The sequence below is a fragment of the Cygnus atratus genome, chromosome 2 (assembly GCF_013377495.2).
Source record: "Cygnus atratus isolate AKBS03 ecotype Queensland, Australia chromosome 2, CAtr_DNAZoo_HiC_assembly, whole genome shotgun sequence".
Lineage (NCBI taxonomy): Eukaryota > Metazoa > Chordata > Aves > Anseriformes > Anatidae > Cygnus > Cygnus atratus.
The window spans coordinates 54114865-54134287 of NC_066363.1; the positions used below are offsets into that span (position 1 = coordinate 54114865).

Genomic DNA, 19423 nt, shown 5'->3' on the forward strand with positions numbered 1-19423 from the left:
CTTCACAGTATCTCCCAACTCTTAGTAATAGAATTCACACTATCTATAAAGTATATAAAAATACATCTTTCTAAAAAATATTACATTCATTTTGAAACCTTGAATAAAACACGTTTTATGTAAGTTCACAAATCTACTTCGAGTGAACAATGGTTCATTGCTGGTTTTAAAGGTAAAAAAGAAAAATATTAATTCCCCCAGTTAGGCATTTAATACATCAAGAGCTATTCTGCCTGGTACAGTTCCTTGAAATAAGAAAAATACCACATCACTGCTACCCACTGCAGAAGTTTAGCCTGAGTGCACAAGTGTTCCGTCAACCACGTTCACTTTAGCAGGAAAACACACAATCATCTCCTTAGCAAATAATTGCTTCTCATCAAGGGCTACCCTTCTCCTGCCAACATTATGAATTCTAGTATTATGAATAGACAATCTATCTCCTTTCACCCAGTGACAGCTGCGTGCAACATTCATTTAGTGGCTGACAACTTCAGGCTCTCTGTTGCAAATCTGGCAGATCTTTCTTAATGCCTTATCACAGGTGTATTTCTATAATATAACTGAGAATTCACACCACATTTGTTTTTAGTTATTTGGATAATATTTATGATATACTTCACTTCTCCATGCCCTTGTAATTTGGCATATGGTGAAAAGATGGTCCAGGAAATCTGAGATGTTTGTAAACTCTGAAGTGATTGTACACTTAATTATATATCCAATCAAGGAATTAGCACAGAAACTTCTTGAGACATTGTCCCTTTTCTCATTAGAACAGAAGGTGAAAAGTTTGCACATCTTGTTATTTCCTTCAGTCACCTGATCTTAAAGTGGTCATTTAAGGGTTTTGCAATTTAATAACCCCAATGATACCCCTAACTAAAGTCATCAAAAAAAGATGACTAGTTTTCATTTTTTAAACAAAATGAAAGGAAATCATGCTTTACCACAGCATTATCACCAATTCTGTGCTACCTCCAAACAGGAATTTAGGAGCGTAAGATTTATAGTGTCAGAAATTAACAATTTTCCTTGTCTTTATTTGGAATGGTGATAAAAAGCAGAAAAACTAGTTTTCTGTGCCCGAATGAACATGGAAGTCTGTACAAAGTCTATATGACCACTCAATCAGTATTTTTCTATTTGTGATCATTTCTTCAAGAGAAAACTTTCCTCAACAGGAATTTTAATATGCAGCTTCACCCCAAGTTGGGGGACAAGATAAAACTACTTGGTGTGTTCTAGAGTTGTTGCTCTCAACTTACAAAGATAACATAATTCTTAACCTGAGTAATCTTCACAGCCCATCATCTACTGTGGATAGATGCCAATATTAACTTGATTTGATGTGTATGTTGTCACTGAGGTTTGAGAAAATTTTTCTAATAGTGATAAAGCATTGAAAAAGTTATCTACCTCAGCTTAAGACATTATTGGTTCTTACCTTTCTTCGTTTGGACTGGAAGTCAGTAATATCCAGTTTATCTATGTCCGGAGGCTAAGGGAAAAAATAAAGCCTAAATATTAGAGGGCAATTTTTTTTCCTGAGAGAGAGGGTTTCCTGCAACAAAAATGTGGGGGTTCATGGTCAACTTACACAATACAGCGGCAAAAGAGATGCCATTCTTTTAGCATCCTGTTGAAAAAATAGTGCAATAAATTAAACTGGCCACAACATAAGGAAGAATAGTTTTATCTTTATCCTTTGATGGCACATTTACTAAGTTTTATAAACACATGAAGCAAAAACAGATTAAAAGAAGTGCTATTTACCAACAAAGGGCTTGACAGCTTCTCCATTGCCTCCAAGATGCACCGTGCTGCGGTACTTAAGGTAGCGGGGGACCGCACAGTTTCTTGTCTAGCTTTCGCTCTCTTTTGTGCCTGAAAAATTAGCATTTTAAGTGTTACAATGGTCAATTCTGAGTTAAGGAGGCATGTATTTTATGTCCCAAGGCTACACTGATGATACAATCAATATATTCTGATGACAGAGAAAAATGCAGTCACTGGGAGTTCAAGCCATAAAGAAGAGAATACATTCTGAGTTTAATGAAGTTTACCTTGGGCCTCAGTGCATCTTGCATGTGCTTGTTGCACGAGCAATAAAAGAAATCCATACTTGTAAAAGGTCAAGACGGATGATGCTAGGACTGCTAAGGCCTCCGAAGCAGTAATCAGGGAAACAGAACTCAAGAAAAGGCTTGTGGTACAGAAAGCATTTTCAGTAACAACACAGACCTCAGAGTTTCATGATGGTGTAAGTGTACCATCTTAAAATCAGTGTATACAATCATAACCAGGAACTAGTTTTACTTCTCTCTTGCTTCCTCCCTTCCCCCAAGATTAAAGTTGGCTGCAAATCTTTGTTTTAAAAGATAAAGATCTGATTTAAACTGTAACAGATCTAAATATTACACTGAAAAAGTAAACTGTTTATTTGCACCACCCAACTTCAAATATCATTCAAAAACTTCCTTTGGTGTGACTTTTTTTCTTCCCATGTTAAACCCCTCATATAACCACACTGTGCTTATCACACGATGTGAAGACAGGAAGCAGACCATGCAGCATATAAAAACACAAGTGACACTAACAGAACCACAGAATGGTTAAGGTTGGAAGTGACCTCTGGAGATCATCTGGTCTACCCCCCCCACTCAAGCAGGGCCACCCCGAGCAGGTTGCCCAGGACCATGTCAAGTCAGCTCTTGAAGATCTCCAAAGAGGGAGACTCCACAGCCTCTCCGGGCAACCTGTGCCAGGGCTCCATCACCCGCACAGTGGAAAAGCATTTCCTGATGTTCAGACAGAGCCTCACATTTCAGTTTGTGCCTGTTGACTCTTGACCTGGCACTGGGCACCGCTGAAAACAGAATGGCTCTCTATGCTCTTTGCACCATCCATTCAGGTATTTATATACACCAATAAGATCCCCCCTGAACCTCCTCTCCTCCGTGCTAAACAGTCCCAGCAGTGTCTGCCTCTCCTCAGAGGAGAGGTGCTCCCAGTCCCTTGATCATCTTGGTGGCCCTTCGCTGGACTCTCTAGTACATTGCTGTAATTCAAAGCAAGCAGCAATAAGCAAGCTACTCTCTCCTTTAAAAGCCTAGTATTTTGGTTCCTCTTTTTACCATAATGCAGTAATATTGTAAAAAACAAAAATTGCTGACCAAAGAGGGTTCCCAGCTTTGCACCACAAGTTTTCAAGGTTTCCCGTAAGTGAGGTACTTGTACTGCCCTTTTTCCATTGCAGAAATGGACTGTCAGAACAGATCCAGCAAACCCATGTTTTCATTTTCTTAAAATTCCTTTTGATTTATTGATAGAAGTCACTTTGATTTAAATACATTCCTACCAAACCTGATTTGACTTTCCTTTTCGATTCAGCTCTAGCTAATCAGAGTTGTCAGCAGTTTTTATTTGCTATTTCCAAGAACTCTTGGGGGCAAATAACTCTCTTCAAGAACTATATGAATCATTCAAAACAGAAAGCATGTTACTGCTTATCTTGAGACTGCATTTAGTCCTGCATGCCTCTATGTAACAGAAGAACAAAGGATCAGCAAAGTTGATTTTAGATATTTTTAAAGACTGCAGGTTTATACAACATATCCATAGCATGAGTGTAGGCATGCTTGGAAAAGAAGATCCACAGATAAATATTAGCCAGGTTTGACTACTGTAGCTTTTGATACTATAAACACAAGTTTTCAAAGTTATGTTGTCATTGTTTTTTTTGCATCATGTTATTTTAAAGTAATGTAGTCAGAGGCAGACAATGGCACTTAAATGGAATTTTTTGAAAGACCTAACAACAAAGGAAACCCCAACTACCAACAACTAGCCCAAACTGTTATTCTTGTTCTTTCTGACAAGTATTACCTGTGGTAAAAACTGTTATAAAAGAATTTAAACAAATCAATCTCTTCTATTTTTGTAGACCAAGAGGGCAGAATAGCAACTGTTACCACATATTCAGCTCCCTGCTCAAAGCTCCTTTGGCAGTGCTGCTTTGTTTTTTATTTCCATCACTATTTCCCACTACACTACTTTTCTCATACCCGATAAGGTTCCGTCTTTGGCTGCTTTGATCTTACAGCTGCACCACCATAGGCCGTCTTTCCGGGGTAAAATGGAGAAAACCCAAGCTGGTTTTGCTTACAAAAAGATGTGCTTCCACGTGCCTACGGAAACACAGTACGGTAAGTGGATAGAAAAACAGGTACACATTCAAACTGGTTAAAAGAAATACTGTGCAGTACTTACAGGACACAGTCCTCCAAAAACAGATAAACTGAATGCAGGTTTCTTAGAGCTAGCTGCAGAATGCTGCGAGAGGGAATGAGTTCTTTCAGCTTCTGTGGGCCAGAGCAGTGATGACGAAGTATTTTTTAAAACTGCAACATCTGCCAAAATGACATATGCTAGATGTAAATGCCTCTAGTACACACAGAACTTTAACAATAAAGATCACACTAATTCCAGTTCTTCAATACAGAAAAATAAGCATGACTTCAGCTTCTTTAAATAGATCAACTTCACGTACAGACTGAAAATCAAGTATGAGCTACAAACTTGAAAACTGTTCACAGAGCTGCAAGTAGTTTTCAGCAATCTTACCAAGTTAATACTGTGCTTCTAATGCAGATTTTTTTTTCTTTCATGCTAAGATAAAAGAGGACTGCATAAACATCAGTGCATTTGTACGGACAAAGCTTTTTTTTTATGTTGATAAAAGGCTGGAGGCCAGCACAGATCATAATTGCACAGGTTTTAAACCTGGAAGATTCCCCAAAGGCTGCTCTAAGAGCTAACGATCTTCTTCCCATGTATGTTTTACGAAGACACACCAGAAAGTTCTAGCGCACTCAGGTATATTGCTAAAGCCCAGCAACTCTACTCTCAACTATACAAAAGTTCTCTGGAAAACCTGCTGAACACACTTCAGTCCCTGTCTATATGGGGGACTAGAAAAAGCTGCAAACCTGCTGTTTGCCCTTTCAGTGAGAAGACCTAGATACCAACCTACATCGACACAATGCTTATTTTTTATTTTAAAATGGTGTGCTTTCCTCAATGAATCTGGCAACAGACATGAAAGTATTGACAGCTGAAGCCTTCTACCAAGAAAGGTCAAAAAACAGCCCATAACTTATGTCAGAGTAGTTTCTTTATCTTCTGTTGCTAAAACACAGGAAAACATCTCGTGCTCCTATTTGTCACCTGCAGTTATTCACATTTAACCAGCTGTCTGTTAGATATTCTGAGTCACTCTTCCTTCTAGACAATCAGCCTAGCTGTCAAGCTACGGCAAGTCAGCCTGATTTCCTACCATCCCAGTTCAAAATTTACATATAACCTAGCTGAATGTGTGTATTTCAGCAGTGACTCTTTCTAACATCAGGGTATCATAAACGTATTCCAAAGCATGCTTGTATTAAAAAGGTGATAGGATTATATACTTCTAAAACACTAAAAATTGAATTTAATTCTCGCATCCAAAGTTGACATTCACCTATTTTATTTACTAAGGTGATGTGGAATATTAAAGAACGCACGGTACTTCACATTAAAAGAAAAGTCAATTAAACAGAGAACACAAAAATCACCTTTATCAGATGCTCTAGAGGAGAAACCACTGGTTGTTGAGATGTTATCATCGTCTTGTTGAGAGGTAGAATCTTTTATTTCTTTTATGAAAGAGAGCCCAGGACTGCCAATGCCAAATATAGAAGATGTTGAGGGCTGACAAGGTGGGACAGGAGAATCCAACATGGGATAATTCAGATGGCTCCGATGAAGAGAGGGCCTTGTTAACACAACTGGGAAGTTCAGTGCTGATCTACTTGTGGATGGTTCTAGACAAGAACAGGTAGATAATTAGCTTTGCTATAGACAAGCTCACAGAAGCCAAAACCTGTTTCCTATCGACAGCCATGCTATTGCCAAGTTCTAAGCGCAAAAATAGAGAAGCCAAATTTAACTTCTTCCTCACCCAGATACGGTTTCATCTAACTGTCTGGCTACAACAACAACACTGCTTGCGATACAGAGTATTAATGTTGCATTCAGAAGTAGTTAACTATGAGGTTTTACAACACCAGATTCTGACCCCGTGCTCAAATGCTCTAACGCCGACTTGGCCTTTCACTAAATCAACATATATACTCCTCCTCCCATGTACAGCTTGCAATAAGCTTTACAAAATTTGAGATTACATGGTAAATTACAGATAACACTGCAGCTTACGTGATATTGGAACGAAGGTTATATTAATCTGAATACACAACATGAAAATGAACGTTTGCAGTACTTTTTTCCCCGAGTTCTGCCATATCAGCTCATGTTAGAGGCAAAACATCATCTCCTACCCATTAACTATTGGGATTTTGACCCAAGGGACAAGTATGTTGACCCAAGTAACCAGATGAGCATTTTTCCCTCTTGAAACAAAGAGTCTGCAAACAATGCCAGTGGCCTGGAATAGGTGGCCTTGAAGTCTATCTTGCTAAATGAATGGAACTCTTAATGGGTATTTTGCCTGATGAAAGCCTACTGTCTCTCCCAGGAATCTGGGCAATTAAAATGACTTTGAGCCACTATCCTCTTGATACTTGAACTGAAGCTTAAACTAGTTAGTTCAATCTTCATAACCACTGCAGTACCACTAATTAGTTCTCCAAATCATGAGCAGATTTTTAGGACAGCACTCTTTGAGATACAGAAAGTTATTCAGGCAGAAGGCCACCCAATATAGGCTCCAGCACACTGATACCTCAGAACTGGTATTTGTTTCAAAACACATTTGTTTCAAAATGTAGTAATAATTAAAAAAAAAATATCTTATTCTTAAGCATGTAACACCCACGGACAGCAACATAAGCTGCAAAAGGTTCTAGGGTGTCCACCTGCTCCTGATCTCCTGGAGTTAGCAAGCTTGCAGTGCAGCTGTTCTTACTGAAAGCTCCTTTCACGCAGCTACATAGGAAAGCCAACATGTGTTCCTCAGTCATGAAGACCTTCTCTATTCTTTTATCCAAACTTATTCCCAAGCTACAGCTACACAGAAAGCAATCAATCTCCTTGTTTACAATTAGATGAGATTGGAGGCAAAGATATTTCCTCATTATTTTTTGATTCTGCCAACAACAGAAGCAACTGACTTTCCACATTATCTATGGTTACCTACGCACGCTCAGACAAAACTTCTTTACTTATTAAAAGCTGAGTTCCCCAAAACAGCTAATTTAAGAGAAACTCAAATAAGAATATATGCAAATTTATACAACAGGACTACAGTAACAGTGAGAGGCACTGGATATAAGACAAATTAATCTTTTATGAGGTAAAGGAGTTGCAAACCTCGTTGCCAACGGTCCAAATACCTTTTCAAAGACACCCCTTCCCCCCGCGTAGACCTTAATGTTATTGAATATTTTAAGGATAATAATGTCATAAACCACATCCGTGCACAGGTTCCCCAGTTCACCATCAAGTTAACAAGGAACTTTACTAAACTGATCAAAGCCCAAAACAAAAAACAAACAAACAAACAAAAAAAAAAGTCAGGACACGAGACAGAATTTTCCTCTGCCATTCTAGCATCTATTATTTTGTTTTGAAGACTGCAAAACAAATTAATTTTTTTAATTGCCTTAGGCAATTAGACAGATTTTCATTCCATATCTTTTAAAATATGGAAAATGCAACCCAGCACACTTGCAAATGAGTTATTTTCAGCATTTAGCACCTGGCTAATAGAGTACGTAAAGTTAACTGATGCCTTCCAAGAGCATAAGATGTATGCTTCATAATTGTGTATACAGTTTAAAGCTAAGACGGTTTCACAAACAGTTGTTTCGACTTTTTTGTTTGTTTGTTTTTTTCATTCTGTCAAAACCCTCATTCCAATTTCCTTTTGAAATTCAGATTCAAAACTAGAAATCTGTGAAAAATACAGATAGCCAGAATTCTGAATGATTTTTCACATACCTTGTCTATTAATTCTTGCTGGTTCAGGCGTGAATCTCTCATCGATTATGGTATCTTCATCTGCATAATCATGATGATAGTTTACTGGAGTCTCCTCCTGGTTTGCAGATTCATTTGCATCTGCACACTCTTCCTCACGCTTATTGAAATACTTCTGCAGCCACGCTGGTACAATATTTTTCACCGTTTCTGTCATTCTGCTAATTATTCCCTGCTTGAAAGAAAAAAAAACTTGTTTAATTACAGAAACACAGTCAACAGCATATGCTGGGATACAACCTTCCACGGACCTTGAAGACAGATATTATACAGCAAATATTCAGAAGACGACAACAAGGTTGATCCTTGGCGTAGGATCGCTACACTTCCGGTAAACCTAAAATTCACCTAAGATTGATTTACAACTACCTATCAGTTTCTGCACTTCCAAGTGACCTTGGCAATGTTCAAAGTTTTGAAACTTCTGCCAAAATTCACCAGCAGGTCGTCAATCTGCAAGGGCATCAGGAAACTCTACGCCTGAATAGCTCCTGACCTACAGACTTGTTCCAGGACTCTTCCTCTTCGTACTCTCACGTGAAAACCAACTAAACCAGACGTTCAGCAATTATCTACTGCGACAGTGAGGACCATACTACCCATTAAAATCAGTGAATCTAAATATTTCCAATTTTAGTAATGCTGAATTGCAGTAACTATACGCACAAAAAACAGTTATGCTCTGAACAGTCAGGGTAACCCAGAAGATGTCCTGGAAGAAACACAGCTATAGCTGAATAACAGTTGCCTCGCTACAGGACCGTTAAATAGATCCATTTTGATTAAATTTCATTTCACGGTACGTTAAAGTTTTGGACTTCCAAACACTGCTATTCTGCAATTACCGCATAAGTAAAAGCCATTTCCATCTTGCCAATCACAAGTTCATTGCGATGCTTACGCTCCATGCTTACAGAATGCTTATTTGTCGCACTGGTTTAGACGGTCACTCGTTCCCTACCGTTCCCTCAAAATTTCAAGGCAACCCCCTGCCAAAGCCCAGCCGCACACCGCAGATCACCTGTGGCACAGGTTTCCCTACCTCTTGCACTGCCTACAGCCACACAACGGGCTGCTCGCCTCCCTGGTGCGAGCAAACACAAAAGCTAACTCAGCAACTCCAACGCTTCGAAAAATGAAAAGTGGCAAGAGTTGAAGTTGAACAAAAACCTGTTTATCAGTTGCTAACACGTGTATTGCGGGTTCTGGCTGGGTCTGTACCAATGGCTCTGCTCTCCCACTTCCCTGGTGTCAGGCAAGAGGATTTTCTAGTCTAAATTATTATTTGGGTGTCGAAAACTGATAGTGTAGTTTGAACATGCAAAAGTTACAGTCTAATCATTCTGAAACAAGAACTGTGCTGTATTCAACTCTTAAAAAAAATTAGCATAGAAGCCAAAATAAAAGCCTGAATCACTTAGGTCTTCCATACATGATAACGCAACCATCAAACTACAGGAAATATAAGAAAATTAGACACCCCTGAATCTGGGGTTAAGAGGGAGGCATGGGAAGAGGAAGAAAGGAAGACAGAAAACACAAAGCCTTTCCCCAGAAAGTCGTCTTAATTCACTATTTGACATTTTTTCTAATGATCTGTAATTTCATTGTGTACTTGCACGAAGACAGAATAAATATCCAAGGATAGTTTAAACCACACAGGACACCACTGAATGAACACATCCATCACAGTTAATACATCAAAACACAAGTACAAAATGCTCTGAATGTTGCTATTCTTCTACATAAATCCTAAGCCTCAGCTTCCCTACAAAAACCATTAAACACATTAATGCCACAGCTGACAAACAGTCCAACACACTGTACCAGCAGAGGCAGCCCCCAGCCCCTCATTTCCATGTTCCCTTTTTATTGGCGCAAATATTTCGCTCCTATGAATGGAAGCGTATCAGGAACTCATACGGGTTAAAATTTGCAAAAAAAGATTTAGAATAGGCCTGTAGGATTTTGTTGCTGTAGAAATCCTCCCGGTACAGAAAGCTGCCTGAGAATCAAGATGGAAGAAGTCACAGGCACTCAGAAGAGCAAACACCCGGTCATCTTTAATAATCTGAGTAACTAGAGTCTAGCTAGACGAATAATTAACCAAGATGACATTTTACCGTCCAAACCTAAAGCCAGACTGCTTTGACCCTTTCTTGCATATGGCAGCCTGGCTGCTGCTCCCCACATCATTGGCATTTTAAGAATAAACTGAACCCCGAATAATTTCTCCAGCCCATTCAGAAGCCAGAACTCACGGGAAATACTGACAGCCTGCTCCATCCAGCTCACGCGTGGCGGAAGACAAGAAGCAGAGCCTTGTACTTCTGCATGCTGGCAGTTAATGACAAAGCAAGGAAAAGCAAAATATGCTGAAACATACCTCCATTCTCCTATTGCAAAGCAAAACTGTTGATTAAAGGATTGCAAAAGAACTAGGCAGGCACTGTGAATGAGCCATAGCCTGTAATCTAACATATATATTGCTAAAAAAAAAGAAACAAACACTCCCCCCAGAAGTAAAACACACCCTGCAGACGTGCCCATTCACAAAAAGATTCGAGAAATTGAGAACTTCCCAGTGCTATCTCCTACCTGCATGTCACAGCTGCAAACCAAGAAATAAAGCACCACTGCTGCATTCCTGTCCAGGCAACACAGTTCAGGTACCACCAACCAACCACACTTCTAAGCACACAGCCCTGCTGCTCTTGCCAGAGTATTTTAGCAAAGTGCCATGCCTTGCATCGCTTGCAAAGCCAACATTTTAATTTTACCCTAACCTTTACTGTTCTTATTACTCAACTTCAGCACTTGTGCTTGAATGCCCTTTCCTTCCCCATCAGTGGCAGGGCACTCTCCCCAGCACTCTCGTGCCACCAGCTCCGTGCTTTGCCCATCCCAGGTTCCCTACTGCCATCATTAATCCCTCTAGAGGAGGGACTGTCCCTCTGACAAGGACCCCGCGTGCCCCACTGATACCTGCAGCAATCCAGAGGTGAAACACAGAAGACACGGCACAGGACAACTGTTACAAGCTTACTCCTACTGCAAAATGTGTGTTTCCATAGGCCTGAACTTTTAAACGGGAAGCAAGAAAGAAAAACCATCAAAATTCTGTGTTAGAATGGAGGTAAAAACCTGATGCTTTCAGAATTATGCATATGGTAGTGAAATAAATGAAATGTAAGTGAAAGCTACCTATCTTTAGTTCACTTACAAGCTCTGAGCTTATTTCACAGGAAAAACTGTATGTTTAGTAAGTCTTGCAGTCCCTGCATTACTTTCGGAAGTTCATTCACTCTCAGTGATTTTATATTGTACTATAGTTTCATTTTGTGAGTATTAAATTAAAAAAAAAAATGCTTTTCACCTCCCAGCTGACTTCCCCCTTCCATATTTCATCTTTCAGCAAGCCTAACAACTGGAATATATTAGACAACACATGCAAAGCGGAAAAGAAGGAAACAGCTCAAGAAATGTACAGACACGTTTCCTTTTGTCACAGGATGGGCTCGTGGGCTGTCCAAAGCCCAGGCTCCTCGTGCCACAATTATTTATCAGGCCCCCCCTCCATACCCAGATTCACTACAGGTGTAACACCCAACAGGCTGCTGCACAAACCCCCTGGTTTCAGAGGAGGGAGCTGCTCTGGGGGCTCCCCATTGCCACGGGACAGGCAGGCTCCGAAACAGTTTCACACCAGGGAGAGCCCCAGCCGCACATAGCAGCGCTTCAGCTAGTGACTGTGCTCCAGTCCTTCAGCAGATTCAGCATTAGCCCACTGATTTCAGCGGTTTGAGAGCTGCCGTCAGTCTCAACAGTTGTCTGCTCGTCTGAAATGCACTCGCACGCTATTCTCATCCTAAAATAGCAGCAGGAAAGGAGAACAACACAGAACATGAAAAAATATCCACTGAAAAGGCCCAATAGCTTACTAATAGGTATTTACAACAGCTCCTCAAATGCTGCGCATCCCAAGAGCCCGCAGCTCTGCTAGATATGTCTCAGTCGATGTATACATACACCGCAGCAACAGTAACTACAGTTACCAGAGGCATGCTGCCTTGAGATGCATCCCTAAACAAAAGATACAGAGGGGGAAATACCAGTAAACAAACAGGTGTCATAGTTTACTACTTTGAAACACCATTTCTTTAAAGGGTTTATATAAAGAAAAAAAAATATGTTACAGTTTAACTTCCGAACTTACAAGCGGGCTATTTCTTGGAAAAAAATACTTCAGGAATAGGACAGTTTTCCCAGCTTGCCAGGGGTCTCTCACCCAGCAATGGAGGCGAAAGTGCTGGCAGGAATACTTGGGAACCATGCCTTACTGGAAAACATCTATTTTCTTAATGGAGTTGATGTCAGTAAGAGACTTAAGTAAATCCCACTATTCGACAAAGGATGTACTAAAAAAATTATCCAGAAAGATTACACACTAACATGAATTCTTCAGAGATGCAAAAAGCACAACCCGATAAAAGAGCTAATTCATTAGATGCACACCTCTATAAGCATCTACTTTTTACCTCCAGCTCAACTCTGATTATTGTATTTTAATTTTCTCTTCCAATTTCAGAAGTCTCAGTTCTTAAAACATACAAATCAGTAAATCCTCAAAAATAAAACCTGCACCTGAGGGTGAAGTTCAGCGAGCAGCAGCAGACTGGAGGAAGCACTTCCCACCACCAAAAAGGATTTCCAGGCTCTCTCCATCCCCCACGGTTACCTTGTGCCAGCTCTGGCGCACAGCAGGCTGCTCTCCCTGCTAGCTGGATTCGTTAAGCTGGCAAAACACACGTGTTTCTCTGCTGGACTAATGAATTCAGCTGGCGTGGTGCAACACAAACGGCCCAGGAGGGAGAGCAAGATCAGGCAGCCAGGACAAGAGAAGGAAGAAACGAGACCTCTCCCTTCTTTTGATCGAGTGTGCGCATACATGCAACCGTGCGGATCGTATCAAACCGACCCAGACAAAAATTCACCTGTGGGCTGTGATGTCCTTCGGGGGCAGCCCCTGGTCCAGCTTACCGTGTGCTTACACAGGCGCTGGTGCCAATGCAGGGACAGAAATGGAAACCTGACGTGATCCTCTCTCTTGTGCAGCAGCACGGGCTCAGACTGCCTGCAGACTAACCAAGCTTTTGCTGTCTAGGGAGTGGTTTCGGTTTGGATGTAGGGCAGCAGAGTTTTTCATTTAGAAGAAAAAGACAATAAAACTTATGACTTAATATGAACAATATGTTACAGGAATGTCATTAATTACATGACAGTGGAAAAAACAACTACTTTATTTGAAGCAACTGGACTAGTTCAAATTTATTTCTAAATATCATGAAGAAGGGATTATGCTTCCAGATGCCAAAATGAGCCTCATTTTCCTCACTGTAGCTAGCTTTAGAACGAACTTCCCAGGGAAATTCTGGTGCTCTTTTACATTTCAGTGCTGCTTGATGATTTCTCCCATGAAGACACGTCCCACTGTTATCATTTCCACCCAAGCGCAAAAGGCCAGTAGACGCTCTGATAGGTAAATCAGTATCTAACTCGCTAGGTTAAATCCTTGTGGCGCTGAATGGTCTTATCTCAAGTTTGGTCCACACCTTTAGCCTCAAGTTTGGTCCACACCTCTAGCCGACAACATTTCAAAAGAGGGTGCAAAGTACAAGACACCTTCCTTCTTGGTAAAAAGCACTACTTTACGCTGTAGCTAATCCTCAGCAGGTGTGCGTGCACTCCCTAACAAGATTTAAGAGACACTAAAATGCTGAATCTCAGACACAGCTGCTTTAGCTGCAGCAGCAGCTACAGTTACATTTGTTGACATTTACAGCTAACCTTCTGAAGCTGCAAAAGTGATGTAGGCTCACCTCAGCTGCAGGGCCGTAACCTCGAGTTACCGGAGGCAGCAACATCCTTCCGGCCACGTGCTTTCGCCACAGCTCAGCTGACAGAACCAAGAGCAACTCACAAACATAAGCAGTGTCTCTAAATACTATTCTCTTATTGGTAACAAAAAATTGCCGTTGCATTGAGATTTTTTTAGTGACTCTAGGTAATGGCATCTACAAATCTGTATATATTCTACAGTTTTGTAAAGTAAGTTTAATAACAAATACTAAACAATTGCAGTGTTAGACTTATCATGCATCTGGCACAGTTGAACAGCTTGCATCTTTGGTTGGTCTTGGAGATTACCAGACCTACACCTCTAACAGAGGAATGAGCCCTGAGACCCAATTGCTTCAGGAAAAGTTTGATTCAAAACACAGCTGTAGCTTAAAAGCAAAGTCAGCGAGCTTTCAGGACACACTCGCACGACTCCTTCCAACAGCAGAGCTATGGAGACAGTAATAAACAACCTTGGCAAGGAGAATGAAAATTTTCTGCTGGCACAGGTATTTGCAAAGCCAGCACATGTGTTAAACCATAGCTGTAAGACCTTAGTGCATGCACACTGCTCGTACATTAGCATGCACTTTTTTTTGCAGCAAAGGTAAAGATTATTATGAATTTATGCTTACTTTAAAAAACAGCTGGCGATCATAACCAAGCCAAACACACAATGACACCATAAGTAAATGCAAAGTACAGTCACAAGTTACAGAATCTCAAAGGAAACTGCCCCCCAAAACGTCAGTGTTACTGCCCTAACATAACCGCTTTAGTGCTGTGCTAATTCCTAGACAGTGAGCAGAATAAATATTTTAAATCTCTTCTTGTCAAAAGAAGGGGAATGTATTTGTAACCTCTCCCACAACAACAAAGAAAAGCAAATATTATAGTTGAGAGGATCTTTTAATTAATAAGTATTTTTGTAAAGCAATCTAGACTACCACAATGACAAATACTGTATCAGCAAGTTGCAAAACGACTTACGCTTCAGGCGAAGTCAAACAAGCCAGTTCATACTCGCCTTGGCTCAATTTTAAGATGACCCAACTGACTTGGCTTGAAAGGGTTCAGAGAGTACTCACCCAGTCCCTAACAAAGCTGAGGGAGTACCAGCCTTCCTCCAGACGTGGTGACAAATAGCTGTGAAGAACACTAGCTTCAAGTGGCTCAACGGTTAGCAAAATTAATATCTCTTTGGCTTGTAAAAGTGTATTTAAGTCCTACCTTCGATTAATTCACTAAAGAGGTAGATAAGACCTGGAGCGCCTAGGCATAAGTAGAAAGCAGGTCAAGGCATTTAAGGAGCACCATAAAAAAAAATACAGAATGTAGTAGCACAAAGGGAAAATACCTGGGCACAAGGGAACTGTACAAGGGAAAATAATAAATATGCCCAAATATAGGGCAGTTGTTCATGAAACTGAATAGACTAATTATTTAACAGCTAAAAAGTAATACATTTTTTGCCTAATAGCTAAAATTCTTCATTAGAAAAATATTACAGACACTAATTCTTGAGCTTCAGACATGTATTTTATGTTACAAAAAGCACACAGGAATTTTTGTTACGTTCTCTTAGTAGCACGTACCATGAGACGCACGTTGGGGAACATCTCCCCCTTCTATCATGACTATATAAATATGGCTACTCAACATTTCCTAGTTGTACAATAGCTTCAAGGAACATCAAAAAGATAGCAAAAAACACAGAATTTTTGCAGTTCAACAAGAGTGAAATGGAAAATTGTACCACATTAAAAAAAGAGACGACTTGTTAAAAAACGGTCTGGAAATAGCAGCCTTAGAGAAAAGTCTCTTAGCTATGATCTCAAGGGCAACCTTGCAATTTACAAAAACTAAAAAACTTCTTTTCCGAAAGCAAAAGAGATGTTGCACTCTATCCTCACAGTCTTCTGAATCAGCAGCTCAGTTCCTCCACAGCAGGGGAGCAAGAACCAGCGCTAATTACCGGCTGGAGGAATAAATAACGCAGAGGAAATGATGTGCCGCCAGCAGATGAAGGCAACGTGCGGTGTTCCAGCTTACACGGACATTTATTTCATCTGCTTTAAAATCTTCTGTCCTGAGACAACGCTCACTACTATTGTTTTTCCCCAACACTTCACAGCCCCCAAGGCTGTCATGACAGCAACAAAAATATTAATAAAACGGTACAGCAGTTGTATTCTGCAATTTGTGGTACCGCTGACAGGACTGCTAGCCTAAATGAGAGAAAACTGTCAGTATCCCAGTTTAGAAAGTTCTTCCCCACCAGGATGCATTTTTTGCTTTGGGCGGCAGTAAAAAGCCAAGTCATATCTTTAAACATCTGTTCCGCCGATACAATTTGATATTGCTGGGACAGAGACAAAACCTCTGAAGTCAATTACCAGCCCGTTCATTTAAAAGAATCTTTAAAGACACTTGAAGCATTTCTTAACATCTACAAATATTTAGCTCAATGTGCTAACTTACTCCTACACCAGAACAAGCAGGGAGATGCATACAAATATTAACACCATCACCTAAGCAGATTTCAAGATATAATTCTATCGATAAGAATTAAACCAATAAAGTCATACTTGCACAGCTAGCTCCCTATGGATGTTCTTTAATAGATTAAAGATTTTTATAAATTAATATTTCCCTGCTTCAGGTTAACATGAACTAATTTACATTACTCGATAGGATATTCTAGGAACTCTTCGGCATGAGTTTCAAGATTTCCTCCCAAAATAAACCCGACAGCTTGCAAGACTCCTTCTGCCCACTGCCTGCAGTCACTGCACGCCAAGAAAATCCCAGGCATAAATCAAACAATCATTTACAACTGGCCCACCTTCAAGACAGAAGCAGGTGATAATGTAATGATTTAGGCATTGCTGCATATAGTTTAAATTCCTGATCCTGTAACTGCTCTGCCTGGGCAGAATCTTACATGACATCTCACATGACCCTGTAAAACTCGCCCATCAGACAGAGGTGCTATCTGATCGGGACTCGCCACGTTAAATGAATGGCTTTCTGCTAACATCTGAAGCATAAGACCAATTACAAGTATGCAGCAACTTATGCTGGTTTCTGCAAGGAAAACGTTTGGATTGTTTTCCTTTATACCAGCGTAGCACATCTACGTTACGAGTATGCACTGGCATATGCACGTGTAAGAAAAATAAAAAAGCCAGCAGAAGTTTCAATCTACAAATATGACAGCCAGTATCAAAAAGCTCTGATATGAAGCTTAACGTGAACATACAGGTTTATGGGAAGGTTAAAGAAACGTTTCAGGTACATACCTGTTATACATACAATTATTGATTTCTCATGCTTGAATCTGCCTGCATGAGTTTAAAAGTCCAAGAGAGTCAAACTTCTCTGACATTTTCATTTGAATGATTGATTATCAAATAAAAAAATAACCCCCAAAGTTATGCTAGCCTCTTCTCCTCCTGTAGGGAAGCTGGTTAATAAGTTAACAATGCGAACAGTCATCCCAATAATGCATCCACGCGAGTAACGCCTACCTAAATGACTGGGGCAACCCAGCACTTAGAAGCACTTCTGGCCACATCCTGCAGATGAAAGCCCAGCGTTGGACACAGCAGCTCCCTCACCCTCACGTGCTCGGCTCTCAGGGCACAGATGCAATTTCAACCCAGGTGCCCAGGCTCCTTACACGGTACAGGAGGAGGAAGGATATTTCAGCATGAAATGGCTGAGTGAACGGGTAGCACGCCAAGCCCAGCATTATCTCAAGTCAATGCAATCAGCACGGAGCTGTCTGCACAGAGCCATTAAGAAAGCAGTCCGGGGAGGGACTCCTAAATTCTACTCCCAGACTACCTAACCCAGAAATGCAGAAAGCTTTTTGTTTCTGAGGATTCCCAGCCCAGAAACCTTTGGGGTGGGTGAGCCTATACTATCTTTACCTAGCAGCACTGTTACTTTTTGTTTGCTTAATAATATAGCCGCTGACAGTGCCCTTTTTATAAGGCAGGATGGTAGCCTTAAAGGGAAAATACCACAGTTTAGTTCCTTCACTGGTGGGGCTATCTGTATCCGTATCTCCATCTCCTAGGACAGTACGCAAGCTGCAAGTCACGAGTGCTCTCTTCCAGACAGCATCTGTTCACCTCTCCTGTTTCATCCAGTTTAAAAAAAGGCACTAGATTTAAAAAACAAACAAACAAAAACATAACGAAGCGGGGCTCTGAAGTTTAGTCATCAGGCATACGGGCAGAAAAGGGCAGGAAATAATAGGCTTTGGATGCTTGCAGCAAGGAACATCTAACATAAAACGAGTAATAAGTTCTGAAACCAAGGGCCAGAACCTGCACGTCTCCATTCTTGGAGGGCAACATTTTCTTATACATCCTCTTTCTGGCTCAGTGAATCATGCGTTCTTTTTCTGGATAGTAACACAGCCTCAACCAGGAGAACTGAAGATAACACACAGCTTGACGACTGGGATATTTGCCTGGAAAGTGGAAGATGTAGGTTGATCGCTCCAGGCAAAAAAGGAAGCTGAAGTAGGGTCTACCACATTCTGAACAAACGCTTTAACTAATAGTTTTTAAAAAGCAGCAGCACCTCCTCTTGCAAGAGCCTTCTAAAGCTGTTGCTGTATTTTGTAGAAGACTGACTCTGCAGCATACATCGGGTACAATCGGAGAATTCCCACCTGACCGAAATCCCCAAGAACTACGGTTAAATAATATCCAGAAAGCTGACAATCATGAGCTAGGCATCCTGCTAATCATCCCTCCTGCAGGTAGGGGGAAAAAAAAAAAAAGTAAATTAGATCCAGGATTAGTTCCCAGGAACTTCAAAGCTGTTAACTATACTGTCTACAGTGCCCAGGCACCTTCAGAGCTTACTGGTAAGAGACAGAGGGTTTGGTGGGCTGTAATTATGATCACAAGCACACAAAACAGATCTATTTAAGTATTTCTAAGAATCGACTTATCGACTAAAGCTGTAGGGGGAAGGATGAGAAAAACAGTGGGGTAGGGATCAGAACCAGAGGTATAACCTCATAAAATAGCATCAATTGCTTTCGTGCCTCCCCAACTGCATCACTGAGAGACAATTAACATTAAGCCACAGAACCTTCTGCAGAGTGGACATTATATTGAAAATAAACTAAAATTAATTGACAAATGCTCTAAGCAAGCGATCTACTCAAAGCTCATCCTTTTACGTTATGAACATTTGCACTTTTCGTATGGTTACAAAGCTAACTGCTATAATAAATGCACGCATGTAACATCTATCAGTTTGTCTATTTATCAAATCATTAAAATTCTTCCCTGATAAGTTACTGTCAATTTGATCTGCGTTGGGTGTGCAGCATCCATTCTCTGTGCAGAATCTCCCAGATATCCCCAAGCACGTGTTTGCTCTGGCATACTGTTTAAATAAACCTACTGGAAAACACACCGAGATAACAGACAATAGAAAAGTTAGAAAACCATCTCCACTG

General features: G+C 40.5%; 1 protein-coding gene across 5 annotated transcripts in view; it reads right to left on the bottom strand.

Moving 5' to 3' along the window:
* NUP153 (nucleoporin 153) overlaps window positions 1-19423 on the bottom strand; it is a 42248-nt gene that overhangs the window by 21684 nt on the left and 1141 nt on the right. For 2 of the 5 annotated variants that reach the window (XM_035549800.2, XM_035549802.2), the window contains exons 2-8: window positions 7999-8209; window positions 5616-5864; window positions 4273-4412; window positions 4068-4190; window positions 1777-1887; window positions 1601-1639; window positions 1448-1501 (exon numbers count right to left, since the gene is read on the bottom strand). In XM_035549800.2, the coding sequence (XP_035405693.1) occupies window positions 1448-1501; window positions 1601-1639; window positions 1777-1887; window positions 4068-4190; window positions 4273-4412; window positions 5616-5864; window positions 7999-8209 (927 nt within the window). Of the gene's footprint in view, window positions 1-1447; window positions 1502-1600; window positions 1640-1776; window positions 1888-4067; window positions 4191-4272; window positions 4413-5615; window positions 5865-7998; window positions 8213-19423 lie in introns of all 5 variants that reach the window. The other 3 variants (XM_050709137.1, XM_050709138.1, XM_050709136.1) reach the window with 3 other exon arrangements.